Source organism: Heterodontus francisci, chromosome 2, assembly GCF_036365525.1.
Source record: "Heterodontus francisci isolate sHetFra1 chromosome 2, sHetFra1.hap1, whole genome shotgun sequence".
In the NCBI taxonomy this organism is placed as follows: domain Eukaryota; kingdom Metazoa; phylum Chordata; class Chondrichthyes; order Heterodontiformes; family Heterodontidae; genus Heterodontus; species Heterodontus francisci.
Genome location: NC_090372.1, coordinates 162,627,566 through 162,643,221, shown reverse-complemented (window position 1 = coordinate 162,643,221; position 15,656 = coordinate 162,627,566). Strand labels below are relative to the sequence as shown.

Sequence of the window (15,656 nt, the reverse complement as noted above, 5' to 3'; positions counted from 1 at the left end):
TCCAACACAGAAGTCCTTGAAGCGGCCAACACCCCCAGCTTATACACACTACTGAGTCAGCGGCGCTTGAGATGGCTTGGCCATGTGAGCCACATGGAAGATGGCAGGATCCCCAAAGACACATTGTACAGCGAGCTCGCCACTGGTATCAGACCCACCGGCCGTCCATGTCTCCGCTATAAAGACGTCTGCAAACGCGACATGAAATCGTGTGACATTGATCACAAGTCGTGGGAGTCAGTTGCCAGCATTCGCCAGAGCTGGCGGACAGCCATAAAGACAGGGCTAAATTGTGGCGAGTCGAAGAGACTTAGTAGTTGGCAGGAAAAAAGACAGAGGCGCAAGGGGAGAGCCAACTGTGCAACAGCCCCGACAAACAAATTTCTCTGCAGCACCTGTGGAAGAGCCTGTCACTCCAGAATTGGCCTTTATAGCCACTCCAGGCGCTGCTTTACAAACCACTGACCACCTCCAGGCACGTATCCATTGTCTCTCGAGATAAGGAGGCCCAAAAGAAAAAAAAGAAGAAAGCCAGCATTCCAGGGTGTCTGCTAAGATGGCGAATCCACAAATGCAGGAGTTTGTTGAAACAGCTAGTCACTTGACTAACCTGCTGGTCCAGGTTTTTGGTTTTGAACTGCTCCCAGGACAGCTTGGGTCAGATTGCAGCTGAATTTGGAAGAAGAGCACCTCTCTCCTGTCTGGCGCTCTCACGAATCGTCGGATCTATTGAAGTCGATTAAACCTCAAGAGAGAAAAGGATCTGACATCGCAACAAGTTTTAAAGCGTGTACTGGACCCCAACGAAAATGCATGACTGACCAGCAATCAAAGACTCTACATCAAACTCAGAGGATCGTAAATAAATCCCAGCTATTGCCACAAGCTTTTCCCCTTTATTCATTCATCTTTTTCTGTTTCTATCTGTGTGTGTGTTTATCAAGTATGCATGCTAGTGTGGTGTTGTCACGTATTCGTAGTCATTAACCGAATTAGAGTTTAAGGTTAATAAACTTCCACCTTTCTTGTTTAAATCTAAGAAAACCTGTCTGATTGATTTATTTGCCTTGCCATTGGAGAGCAGTGAACAAGGATTCACTGAGGGGGAGCTAAAAACACGGTGTTTTAAAAAAAATAAACCCTTTTACAGTCAAAACAGACAAAGGGAACCCCTAGCCCCGCCCCCCCCCCCCCCCCCCCCCTCTCACCTGGTCGTAGCAATGCGTAATTGTTTTTAAAACCCTCACTTGCATGGCTGAAGTATCTAATTACTTGTCTGGTCCATATTTGTCATTTATGCTGTTTACAACCTTTTTACCCAGTCTGGAAGAAAACAAGTTTAAATTATTGATAAATGAATTGAAATTATATTTTAAATTATAAAGTAAATGTTATTTCCTTGTATGTCAACTTTTAGCTGTGGCACTTTTCTCCCCCGCCCCCACCGAGTTCTTAATATTCTGAGCACAATCAATGTACACATCTCCCTTAACAGGAATGATTTGAATCCTTGGCTGTGCAAATGACATCCCTGGTATTACAAACAACTTGCTTCTAGAATCTTAGAGCACGGAAGATGGTCATTCAGCCCATCGTGCATATGTTGGCACTGTGCAAGAGCTGTCCAGTTTAGTCTCACATCCCATCTTTTCTGCTATAACCCTGCAAATTAATCCCCTTCAAGTTAATGTTCAATTGCCTTTTGAAAGTTCCTACAGGATCTGATTCCATTCACACTTTCCAGAAGTGTGTTCCAGATCTTAACATTGCTGCTCATTTCCCCTCTAGTTACTTTGTCAATTATTTTAAATCTATGACCTCTGGTTAGTGAGGCATGTGCCAGAGGAAACTGTTTCTCTCTACTGGCTGTACCAAAACCCCTCATAATTTTGAACACCTCTGTTAGATCTCCCTTTATCCTTCTCTGCTCTAAGGAGAACAATCTCAGCTTCTGCAGTCTTTCCACACAATTGAAGTCCCTCATCCTTGGTATCATCATGGTGAATCTCCTCTTTACCCTCCCAAGGCCTTGACATTCTTCCTATGTGGTGCACAGAATTCTATACAATACTCCAGCTGAGGCCTAACCCGAAATTTGTAAAGGTTTAGCCATTACTTGTTCTTGTATCTAATGTCCCTGTTTACAAAGCCAAGTATCCCATATAGGAACATAGGAAGATGTAGGTATCCCATATGCTTTGTTAACAGCCTTATCGGCTTTTCCTGCCACAAAACAGGACCCCTTGTTTTCCCTCAGAATAGTACCATTTAGATTAGACTGTCTGTCCATGTTATTTCTCCCAAATTGGATCAACTTCACAACTATCAACATTAAATTACATCTACCAGTGTCTGGTCATTTCACCAGTTTGTCTTCCTGAAGTCTGCTACCATCTTATCACTATTTACCACATGCCAAATTATGTGTGATCCTCAAACTTCAAAATTTTATTCTCTGTACCCATGTTCAGTTCATTTTAATATAACAAGAAAAGCTGCAATCCTAATGCCAACCCTTGCAGATGCTGCTTCTCTCCATTCAGAAAAAGATTTGTTTACTACTACGCTCTGCCTTCTATCCCTTTGCTAATTATGGTACCCAAGTTACCATCATCCATTTTTATATCATGTGCTTCTATGTTCCAAATAAGGCTGTATTTATGAAATGCCTTTTGAAAATCCATATATACATCCACTGCACTACCTTCATCAACCCTCTTATTTAATCAAAGAGCTCAATCCAGTTAGTCAGACACGATTTGCCTTTAACAAATCTGAGCTGGCTGACTTTTATTAATCCATGCTTCTCCAAGTGGGAATTAATTTTGTCCTTGACCATGGTTTCTAGTTTTCTCAACACTGGCATTTGACTGGCCTGCAGTTACCAGGTTCATCCCATCCCCTTTTTTGAACAGGGATGTAACATTAGCAAACCTCCATTCTTCTGGCACCACTCCCATATCCAAAGAGGGTTGAAAGGTTATGGTCAAAACTCCTGCTATCTCCATGTTTGCTTCCCTCTACAACTTAGGTTGCATTCCATCTGGAGCAGGTGACTTGTCAACCTTGAGTGATGTCATCATATTTAAGCACATCTTGTATTTTTTTTATCTTCAATATTTCTACTTCCTCCTCTATTACAATATTTAACTTCATCCTTTTCTGTTGTGAAGAGATGTACCCTCTGCTGCCACAAGAATTGCTTTTTTGTCCCAAATTGACTTCACCATTTCTTTAACTATCCTTTTTCTATGTTTATAAAAGATGTTGGGTTCCCTATTCCGTTACCCACTCATCTTGTATTCAATCTTTGCCCTTCTTGCATTCTTTTTCAGTTTCTCCATGCATTCCGTGATTCTGTTTTCTACTTCTATACCCGACACTTGTCAACTGTTTTTTTTAATATGTTTTATTTTGAACTGCCATCCAGGGAGCTTTAGCTTTGGATGCCCTGTGTTTCCTCCTTATTTAAAAAAAATATATGCTTGGTTTGTAACCAAATTATATCCGCCCTGAATGCTTGCCAATGCCATGTCATTTTACTAGCAGTGGGGAAGGTGGAGGATGGCCAATTGAGCCACTTATGTGGCCAGTTAAGAGCCTGTTCCCACTGCCGCTGGCATTTAACCACCGGCAGGTGGGTCCTCCGATGTGGAGAGACACTCTGGCGGCCTCCTCATGGGCTTGGGGTGGGGCAGTGGCCCTGCTATTCAGGTGCTCTATGGTACATGGAGGGGTCCCGCAGCAGCAATGTCTGCCCCCATGACAACCCCACCCCCCCTTGCCAGGGCCTGCCTGACTGACACTGGCACCTCCAGACCCCACTTAGCATGTTGGAAAGGGGGCCTGCTTCCATGGCATCCTCTCTTCCAGGCATATTCTCAGCGGTGGCCACTGCTCCTGGGGGCAGCCGCCTGCCCTTTAAAGTGATGGGAACCCCGGAAGGCCGAAAAATGCGGCTGGGGATCCCACAAATGGCTGAGGTGGAGTTCTGCCCCCCCCCCCCCCCCCCCCCCCCCCGGGCTTTGGGCTCCTGCCACACTGATATAATTCTTGCCAGGAATTCTTCATTCTCCTTTCCCTTTTATAATGCTTTTTTTCTCACAGTCTATATTAGCATAATTGAAGTCCGACACTATTATTGCTCTCGTATTTTTACATTTCTCTGAAATCTGCCTACAGATTTGCTCCTTACTATTTGAGGATGTATAGTAAACACCCCATAATGTAACTGCTCCTTTTCTGTTATTTAACTCTAACCAAATGGATTCAGTTTTTGAACTCTGTACTATATCCTCCATTAGTAGAACTGTATTATTATCCTTAATACTGCCAGCCACCACCCCCACTCCCCCTTTATTTTCCTGTTCCTAACCCTCCTGAATGCATTGTAGCCAGCAATGTCTAGTTCCCATTCCTGCCTGTGTTTGTCAGGACTCCGTTTTAGTTAGAAATATCATAACCCCATTTGACAATTTGTGCCTGAAGCTCACCAAACTTATTTGCAGTCCTCCTTGCATTAAGACATTCTAGCACCATGCTTGTCTACTTTGCTTTTTCCCTCCGTCTAACTCCTACTCTTTTTACCCTATTCTTTTATTCTGTTTGTTCCTTGTAGTTTTCTGTGCACCTTGCCTCTCTGTCCTTCTCTGTCCTGGTTTCCCTCTCCCTGCCAAGTTATTGAAATCCTCTCCATAGCACTAGTTAACCTCTCCATGAGGGCGTAAGTTGCACCTGCATAGGAATGGGACTAGTCTGGCTTGTACTGGTCCAATGCCGAGGAATCTGAAGCCCTCCCTCCTGCACCACTTCTCCAGCCACGCATTCACCTGTGCTATCTTTTAGTTTCCCTACTCACTAGTGTGCAGCACTGGTAGTAATCCTTGTTCTTAATAGAAACCACAACTTATTCATACTTTTTTATAATTTCTGGGCAAGTGCTATGAAATTAAAAACTGTTTCATGATTATCTTCTAGGTAGTCCTATACTTTCAAAGTTCTGTGGATAGTTAACACACGTTTGTTTTTTTTGTTCATTCATGGGGTGTGAACATCACTGGCAAGGCCAGCATATATTGCCAGCGTATATTGCTGCAAAAGCTAGTATGAGATGGGAACTGCCTCTGCATACTTCATATTTGAAATCCCTTGTGCTTACTGGTTTATAGCTGGGTATAGTTCCTGATGTTGGTATTTTTCAATGAAACTCTGAGTTGAGTGTTCTTCACTCTGCTTGACCAGCTGCAGTCAATTGCAATCTTCCTCTTCCATAAATGTTGCTCAAACAACAGAACAGTCTGCTTCAGGATGCTATTGTAACCTTTTTTTGTTACTCATCAGCTGCCATTGGAGTACTCAATCTAGCTATCATTGTGCCGATTGGCATAGACTAGGAATGATATAGTGGTGTTCAGGATGTTGTCCTTTCATTTTATCTTTATGGCAGTAAAAAAGTGTCAAAGGTGGAACTCCAATCCAGTTTGCAGAATGCCCTGTGGATGTCCAAAGTGATTGATTGATCCTCCTTTGCTGGGCTATAGTATAAAACCATTTCAATTGGCGCATTTGTACATTTAGAGTCTTACCATCTCACTTTTAAAACTGACCTAGTTACCATTTATATCTGCTTAGGACCAAATTCATTTTTTTTATTAAACAAATCATTTGTTCCACCTTAAGTTTGAAACTTAGGAGTGTGTCAGCTGACAAAGGCTTGATTTATAGAGATCTGCTGCAGATAAAATCAAAAAAATGGAGCATAATTGACTTTGTAAGTAGAGAACATTAAGTGGTGAGTGAATGATTTGGTCAATGTATAAAGATCTTAAATGGCTTTCCATGAAAATGATGCTGTATCCATTCAAAGAACACGTGGAAGTTGAGTACTGCATATTTAAACTCGGTTGTAGTAGCAAAGGCCATACAATTTGTAGGGAACCAGCTGATAACTGTGTTTTTATCTGTCTTTTTAGAGGCAACGAGCATATATTGTTACTGAAGTTGTTAATTGTGTCAATACTTCAGGATGTGGTCACTTTCCTCATCCAAGCATCAACACAATAAACCAGTTTGACCTGCTTGTTATTATTGGGTGCCCTGGGCATGTCAGAGGCTTTTGCAAAGCCAAGGCTATTAATCAAGCTTGACTGTTTTTATTGATCGGGCCTCAATGGTCTGGTTACATGCCACATTGTTTATATATTGCTGTTTAATTTGCAGCCACCTTGCGTGCACTCTATCTAAGTGACAACGATTTTGAAATCCTGCCGCCAGAAATTGCGAAGCTCACAAAGCTGCAGATAGTAAGTAATTTATCTAAATTCTTGAAAAATCAATTCACTTTTGCAGCTCCTGTAAGTTCTGAATGAAGTCAATTTGAGATGCTCTGGGGTTTATTTTGCTGGAATAAACCACAGCACCTGGCATTGTCCTCTGCTCATCAGTAGAGACTTGTAATAAATTGAGATAGTGAGAGGAAGCAAGCTAAGAATTGTTGTGAGCTGATTCATTTGAAATCTGAATTAGTCTAATAGCTCTGCATTTTCAGATCAGCCTAAGGGACAATGATCTCATATCGCTGCCAAAGGAGATTGGCGACTTGTCTCAGTTGAAGGAGCTCCATATTCAAGGAAATCGACTAACCGTGCTTCCCCCTGAAATGGGTAAGAGCAGGGGTCAGATTATCTGGCTTATTCTGTAATATACTGTTCTGTTTTGAAAACCTTATTTTACAAACTGGATAGCCAGCATTTTAAAACTCGTGTTGAATGAAGCAGTAAGCGCCTAAAGAAGGGAAGTATCTAAAGAAGAGCAACACAGTTTTTTTTAATAGGTGTTTAGTGTTATCTTGGTTGTCCTTTTTTTTTTAAAAGTGTCTGGATTGAAATGCATACACATGAAGCTAAGCCAACATTGAAAACTGAGGCATTTAAATTTATTACCTATAGGAAAACTATTGAAAATCATATAGCTAAATCAATTAATTTCTCTAATTTACAGAAAGATGAAGTGTACATTTATTTTTGATTTTTTTTTCTTATTTCGCTACTGGTTGTTCTTTAAACTGTAGCTTGACTTTTTAAACAGGAATGGCAAAACATTAATAAAAGGTGATTTTATTTTAATTTCATACTTGGCTCAGTGTTGAGATCAGGAAATGGAGAGCTCTACATCAACACTCCCATGTCATCTAAAATAATTTTCATACACAGCAGTACTGTGAAAATTAGAATGGAAGGACTCTATTGGTTGCACTGGTCCTGGTATGTGGGACAGTTGTAGGGAATGGAAAATCTCACTGGCCTCTCCTAGCAAATTTCCGAATTTTTTTACATCAGGAACTTACACTGCTAACATTCAAATGTACAGAAAGATTTTTCAGTTGCCATCCAGGAAGGGAAAGTATGGGTGTAATTTTAACCCCTAGGGGCTGGTGAGAACATAAAATCTGAAGCACTTTAAACTTGACCACAACCCACCCACTTCTGATTTTAACAGGGGAGGCGGATCTGTCAGTAAAAGCTGTTAAGGGGCTGCGTGCCTTCAGTTTTACATGGCTTTTAAAAATATTTCTGACCCATTTCAATCAGTATTCCCGGACCTCGGGAAACTCAGCAATAGGAGGCAAGAAGGGCAGGGTTCATAAAATAAGTGCCTCCCACAATCGCTGACTTCCCCGAACTCTTACTCTTTTTTTTTTCGCACTCCCACCCCCCACCCTTTCCCATGATCTCTCCCTCTCTCCCTACCTGCTCGCCATTCCTCAGCTGTGGCATTGGGCTGTAGGCTTTCCCACCCCTCTATCAATTTTTCCCATAACCTGCAAATTAGTCCTCTCCAATTCCCTGTCCAATTGTTTTTTGAAATGTCCTACAGAAGTAGATTCCGCTACCTTTTTCAGGTAGTCCTTTCCTGATCTTAGCAATCCTCTTGTGGGGAAAAAAAACTCATTTTCCCACCAGATCTTTTGCCAGTTATTTTAAACCTATGACCTTTAGTCATAGAAAACCGTTTCTCGCTAATGTTATCAAAGGAACTCATAACTTTGAATACCTCGATTAGGACCTGATTAACCTTCTCTACTGTAAGAAGAACAATCCCAGCTTTTCCACTCTCTTCACATAACTGAAGCTCCTCATTCTTTGTATCATCCTGGCAAATCTTTTCTGTATCCTCTCCAAGGCCTCTTGACATCCTTCCTAAAGTGTGGTGCCCAGCTGAGGCCTAACCAAAGATTTGTGGAGGTTTATCACTACCTCCTTGATTTTGTATTCAATGCCCCATTTACAAAGTCAGGTATTGTGTATGCTTTCTTAACTTACCAACCTGCCTTGCTACCGTCAAAGATTTGTGAATGTGCACCCCCAGGTCCCTCTGCTCCTGCCTCCCCCGACTCAAAATAGTACAATTTAAATTATAATAAAAACAAAAAATGCTGGAAACACTCTGCAGGTTTGGCAGCATCTGTGGAGACAGAAACAGAATTAACATTTCAGGTCGATGACCTTTCATGTAATTTGTATATAACCAGAAAAGCAATGGTCCTGATACCAACCTCTGGGGACCCCACTGCATTCACCTATCTCCTATCCCTTAGCCAAATATGTACTCCAGTTATTGTCATGAATTTCTTTGTGCTATCTTAAGCAACACTGTGAGGTACATGGATTCCAGTTCCTTGAAGATTTCTCGAAGGTTTATTAACAGCTAAACGAGAACACACAATACAGATCAAACTATATATAGAACCTTTCTCCAGGGTGTTACAGTACAGAGTGACTATGGCTTCTATGAAAAAGGTAGTGGAATCAACTTCTGCAGGACATTTCAAAAAGCAAAAGCTTCTAGTTACATGACTACATCTTGGTACTTAGCTCTTTAGCATACTGAGTTCTTAAAGGGACATCACTCTTAAAAGTGACCATACAACATCCCCTTTCTTTCCAAAGATAAGTCTCATACGCTACAAGTAAAAACACATAAAATAAGAAAGTATCAAAATTAGTTTCATAGAAATAGAGATTATAAAATTTACAGGTTTAAGGATAGGGATTGTGAAATTTACGAGTGCAAAAGCTTAAGAATCCATATATCATTTCAGTGGTTTGACAACTCTTCCAGATCTTGTTACGTTATAACCTTCTGGAGATGTGGATTTCACCCTTGGTGGTTCTTGGCTTGCAGACGTGTTGTCAATGTGTTGATTGTTGTCCTGTTGTTCATTGTTGGAAAGTGTTCTTTCGAGTCCGCTGTGCGCAATTGGAGTATTGCACACCTCCCTTAATTGACTTCGGTTCCTACGCAACACTGCTCCGTTAGATGTCGTAACCTCATAAGACCTAGGCTCACTGCATGCTTTGGATACCTCTGCGGGTAACCATGTTCTCATTGTGGGGTATATGACCCTGACCTTTTGTCCTTCGTGTAGTTGAGGTAGTTCCACCCCTGCACGTTGGTCATGCACCATCTTCATTCTCCCTTGTTTTTCGAGCAGTGTTTCCTGCATCTCAGAGAATTTGGACAGATGATGGCTTGGCAGAGTCGTTCTCAGTTGTCTGCTAAACGTGATCTCTGCTGGTGACAGTAAGCCCATATCCATAGATGTAGCTCTGAAGTGTAACGTTGCAACATGAAAATCTTGTTTTGTTATCCTGCACTTCAGGATAAGTGATTTTAACTGTGTGAACAATTCACTCAGCAAGACTGTTGGATGTAGGGTAATGTGATGAGGATGTCACATGATTTACGCCCCATTTAGCACACATATCCCTGAAAGGTCTGCCCATAAACTATGGCCCATTGTCAGAAATAATTTCTTCAGGTGCACTGAACAGACTGAATATAGCACTCAATGTGTCTGGCAACTGCACTTGAAGTGTCTTTTACCTGTCTGACAGTTGGAAATTTGGAGAAATAATTGGTGTCTAAGATAAATATCTCCATTCACAGTAAATAGATCAGTGGCGATTTTGGACCAAGGGACCGACTGAATCTTGTGAGGGTGTAGAGGTTGTTTATATTGTTGTGGCTGGTGGCTCTGGCATGCCTTACACATCCTCACTAACCTTTCGATGTCACTGTTGATCCCTGGCCAATAAACAGTGTCTTGTGCCAGTCGGCTTGTTTGCTCAATGCCCATATGGCCTTGGTGAAGTTGTGATAAGATGTCCTGTCAGAGAGCTTTGGGCACAATCACATGTTTTCCTTTGAAGGTTATGTCTCTCAAGATACTGAGTTCATCTCTATGGCCAAAAACATCTGAGGGTTTCTGGCACCTCTTTTATCATAACAGGCTCCACAGTGCCTACAGTTTTGGGTCATTGGCTGTTTCTGATTGGAATTGGTTACATTTGTGCTGACCAAATGCAAAAAATTGATTTTTGAGCACATCTTCCACCTTGATGTCCATGCTGTCTACTTGTAGATCCAATGGGATTTCTTCATTCTTGTTTGGATTTGGCAATCTGCTCAACGTATCCGAGGTGACCATTTTGGTACCTGGTTTGTAGTAGACGGGGAAGTCATACCACTGTACCTTCACTAAAAGTCACTGTAGTCAAGGTGGTGCACTTGTCAGTGGTTTGCGCCAGATCATTTCCAGTGGTTTATGGTCAGTTTCCACCGTGAACTGCTTACCGAACAGGTAGGTGTGGAACCTTGTGATCTCAAACACCAGAGCAAGTGTTTCATGCTCTATGCTTGAGTAATTGGCCTGCGCTGAGGATAAACGTTTGAACCCGAATGCAATTGGTTTGCCATCCTGCAGGATGCATGCTCCTGACCCTTTCTGTGAGGCGCGACTTCCAGGATTGTTGTCTTCCTTGGATCGTAGTACTGCAGGGTACAGGGTTCTGCTGACAATGCTTGTTTGAGAGACCCCAAACATATGCTGATGGTCCTCCTGCCAAACATATGGTACGTCTTTCTTTAAGAGCGCTATCAGTGATGATGCTTTGTCAGAAAAATTTGGAATGTATGGTGTCAAGAAGTTGAAAAATCCAAGACCTCTCTGTGGATCTTTGTCTTGTGGAGTAGGCATATGCCTTACATCTTCGACTCTGCCTGGGTCAGGACGGATTCCACAACCTGAATAGAAGGAGCCAAAGAAATTGATCTGACTTGCATTCGCCTGACATTTCTTGCTGTTAAAAACGAGTCCTTCACGACAAGCTACTGCCATCAGTAAATGAAGATTTTGATCATGCTCTTCTTTGGTTTTGCCCATTACTGCATTATCATCGGCAATGCATATACATCCAGGCACATTTTCTATAATTCTGTCCAAATACTGCTGGAACAGATCTTGACTGACAGATAAGCCGAAGGGTAGCTCTGAAGGCAATATCTTCCAGGCGGTGACTTCCTGAGATCCCTTAGCTAGGTGTACTGACCAATATCCATGTTTAGCATCCAACTCTCAGAAGAATTTGGCTCCTGTGAACTTGAGATTCAACTCCTCGAGTGTTGGAATCTTGTGAAGGCATCTCTTTAGGGAGAGGTTTAGATGCCTCGGATCTTGACATATCCGTTTTCTCCATCCTTCAGTATGCATGTAATTGAGCTGCGCCAGTGTGTGTGATGATGCACATGACGGATGATGCCATTGCATTCCATGTTATCCAACTTCCGTTTAAACTTTTCTTGTATGTGCTGTTGACGGCTGTTTTAGCGACTGGTGGGCTGTTTCCAGTGGCGTTCCGCAGGACTCAGTAATGGGTCCCCTGCTTTTTATGATACGTATTAACGATTTGGATGTAAATGCAGGGAGCATGATCAAGAAGTTTGCAGACAACAAAAATTGGCTGTGTGGTAGACATCGAGGAGGATAGCTGTGGGCTGCAGGAAGATATTGATGATCTGGTCAGATGGGAAGAAAAGTGGCAAATGGAATTCAACCTGGAGAAGTGTGAGGTGATGCATTTGGGGAGGTCAAACAAGGCAAAGGAATACACGATTAATGGGGAAAATACTGATAATTGTAGCAGAAGTGAGGGATCTTTGAGTGAATGTCCACAGATCCCTGAAGGTAGCAGGACAAGTCGAAAAGGTGGTTAAGAAGGCATATGGAATGCTTTTCCTTTATTAGATGAGGTATAGAATATAAGAGCAGGGAGGTAATGCTGGAACTGTATAACTCATTGGTTAGGCGACAACTTGAATACTGTATGCAGTTCTGGTCACCTCATTACAGAAAGGATATAATTGCACTAGAGGATACAGAGGAGATTTACGTGGATGTTGTCAGGACTGGAAAAATGCAGCTATGAGGAAAGTTTGAGTGAGGCTGGGGTTGTTCTCCTTGGAACAGAGAAGGCTGAGGGGAGATCTGATTAAAATGTACAAAATTTTGAGGCCTGGATAGAGTGGAGGTGAAGGGTCTGTTCACTTTAGCAGAGAGGTCAGTGACGAGGGGGCATAGATTTAAAGTGATTGGTAGAAAAATTAGAGGGGAGATGAGGAAAAGGTTTTTCACCCAGATGATGGTGGGGGTCTGGATTTCACTGCCTGAAAGGATAGTTGAGGCACAAACACTCAAACCACTTAAAAGGTATCTAGATATGCACCTCGAGTGTTGTAATCTGCAGGGCTACGGGCCAAATGCTGGAAGGTGGGATTAGAATAGGTGGATTGTTTTTTTGGCCAGCACAGACACGATAGGCCAAGTGGCCTCTTTCTGTACTGTAAACTTGCTATGATTTCTGTGATTCTCAGTGAAGAAATTCTCCTCATCTCTGTCTTAAATGATCGACTCTTTATCCTAAGACTGTGCCCTTAGTTCTAGACAATCAGAGAATTGTTGCAGCACAGAAGGAGGCCATTCAGCCCATTGTGTCTGTGCTGTCTCTCCAAAAGAGTAATTTATCTAGTGGTAGTCCCACACATTCTTCCTTTTCAGATAGCAATCCAATTCCCTCTTGAATGTCTCTATTGAACCTGCCTGCACCACACTGTCAGGTAGTGCATTCCAGATCCTAACCACTCACTGCATGAAACATCGATCCTTCCACCAATGGGAGCAGTTTCTCTCTATCTACTCTGTCCAGTGCCCTCATGATTTTGAATACCTCTATCAAATCTCCTCTCAACCGTCTCTTCAAGGAAAACAGTCCCAACTTCTCTAATCTATTCAGGTAACTGAAGTTCTAATGAAAGGTCACAGACCTGAAACGTTAACTGTTTCGCCCTCCACAGATACTGCAAGATCCACTCTGCATTTCCAGCACTTTCTGTTTTCTCCCTCACTCTACTCTGGCTGGGTTCAGTTCTTCAGCCCCTGTCTACAGAGTGAGATTAAAAGCAATGAATCAATGATTTTCTCTCCTAGTCTCTGGGACCCTGAGGCCCCGCCCTCTCTCTCATCACCAAGGTGGCAGCGCACTAACCCTCCTGCCTTCATTTATAAAGATGGCAGCCATTAACCTGGGCCTCTTCCCAGCGGGAGGAAAAAGCCCTGGAGCTGCGAACATGGGACCTGGAGCTTCTATCCTATCAAGCTTCTTCAAAATTTTGTATGTTTCAGTGAGATGTTCCGAACTCGGTGAGACCATTAACATTAAAAATACAAGATATGAACCCCAGACCGATGTAAAGAATTGCACGATATGATTTCACTTTTTAAGAATTTTATTATAACAGCTAAATTAAAAGAAATCCCCATTAACAAAGTAGAACTGCGTATGTAGCTGATATCCAAATTACAAAGAAAGGTATTTTCTTGTTAGAATGCTTGAAAATCTCACAATACACTTGTATGTTACACTGTTATCTTTGATGGCAAAATCCTTGTGGTTAAAAGTCCAAAACTCTTCCCCGGTTGCAATGGATTGGATCTCCCAGACCTTTCTCAAAGTCAGTGTCCTGTTCGCTCACTTCTCGAGCACTTTCAACCTAGACATCCGTGAATAATGCAATTCCTAGCGATCCTCTTAGGCTTTTACTTCTCCACAAGCCTCAACTTTCAAAACAGGTTCAAGCCTTTCGCTGAATCAGGCTTCCGAGAGCAGGTGTTCCATATCATGTGCGCTTTCTCGCTCACTCTCTGTCTCTCTCTCTCCTGCCACTACTAGTTGTCTCTCCTTCTTGCAGCCTGCTCCGAGGCTGCCACTGCTTGTTTTGTGTACAGCCTGTCTACCTTCAGAAAATATGTTAAATTTATCTGGATTCAAACCTCAATACCTTCTTGTCCTTTTCCAGCATACAAAGTCCAGATATCTGGTTTAACAGCCACCTGGGTCTTCCATTGTTTCCAGATATTAACAGCTGCCTGATACATTTTCATCCTCAGAATCACTGACTCCTTGTTTATGGTCGGAAAGTCTGGGAAGGTGAAACCCATTGCTCTTCTGCAGTCTCTGTTTTTCAAAAGAAGGCTTTGATCTGTGTTCTCTGTTGTCCTGGTAACCATGATTTCTGTCTTGTCCTTGAGCAGAGCAGATATGAGGTCACCTGACCTCTCAGACTCCATCTTAAACTTATACAAATCACAGTTTTAAAAACATAAGCATGTTACAAAGACCAGCGTTCATAACAGAAGTCACCTCTCATTTTTCTAAACTCCAGCATGTATAGGCCCAATTTACTCAGCTTCTCATAATAGGGCAACCCTGTCATCCCAGGAATCAATCCAGTGAAATAAAAACAGAAAATTTTGGAAATACTGATGCTGATCAGTCTCGCAAACTTTCATTGCACCACATCCAAGGCAAGTCTATCCTTCCTTAAATAAGGAGATAAATACAGTACTGTACCCCAGGCATGGTCTCAGCAAAGCCCTATATTATTGTAGCAAGACTTCCTTATTCTTGGCCTTTATTACCAAGGGATTGGGGTACAACATGCTATTTGCCTTCCTAAATGCTTGCTGTACCTGAATGCTGTCTTTGTATTTATTGTATGCCAACAGCAAAACCTTTATAAACACCAGCATTTAAAAGTTTCTCACCATTTAAAAGATATTCTGATTTTCTATTCTTCCTACCAAAATGAATAACCTCACACTTCCCTACATTATACTTCATCTGCCATCTTGTTGTCCACACAGTTGACCTGTCTTTTTTTTTATCCGTTCGTGGGATGTGGGCGTCGTTGACTAGGCCAGCATTTATTGCCCATCCCTAATCGCCCTTGAGAAGGTGGTGGTGAGCTGCCTTCTTGAATTGCTGCAGTCCTTGGGGTGTAGGTACACCCACAGTGCTGTTAAGAAGGGAGTTCCAGGACAGTGAAGGAACAGCGATTATAGTTCCAAGTCAGGATGGTGTTTGGCTTGGAGGGGAACTTGCAGATCGTGGTGTTCCCATGGATTTGCTGCCCTTGTCCTTCTAGCTGGTAGATGTCGCGGGTTTGGAAGGTGCTGTCGAAGGAGCCTTGGTGAGTTGCTGCAGTGCATCTTGTAGACTGCTGCCACTATGTGTCAATGGTGAAGGGAGTGAATGTTGAAGGTTGTAGGTGGGGTGCCAGTCAAGTGGGTTGCTTTGTCCTGGATGGTGTCAAGCGTCTTGAGTTTTCTTGGAGCTGCACCCATCCAGGCAAGTGGAGAGTATTTCATCACACTCCTGACTTGTGCCTTGTAGATGGTGGACAGGCACTGGGGAGTCAGGAGGTGAGTTACTCGCTGCAGAATTCCTTGCCCCGACCTGCTCTTGTAGCCACAGTATTTA

The 15,656-nt window shown here is 42.5% G+C and overlaps 1 protein-coding gene across 2 annotated transcripts in view; it reads left to right on the top strand.

Annotated features, from left to right (window-relative positions):
* Positions 1-15,656, top strand: part of rsu1 (Ras suppressor protein 1) — a 241,752-nt gene that overhangs the window by 106,104 nt on the left and 119,992 nt on the right. For both annotated transcript variants that reach the window (XR_010976961.1, XM_068051598.1), the window contains exons 6-7: positions 6,220-6,302; positions 6,548-6,662. Coding sequence is in view for 1 of the 2 variants with exons in the window: in XM_068051598.1 (XP_067907699.1) it covers positions 6,220-6,302; positions 6,548-6,662 (198 nt within the window). In the remaining variant the exon portion in view is untranslated. The remainder of the gene's footprint in view (positions 1-6,219; positions 6,303-6,547; positions 6,663-15,656) is intronic.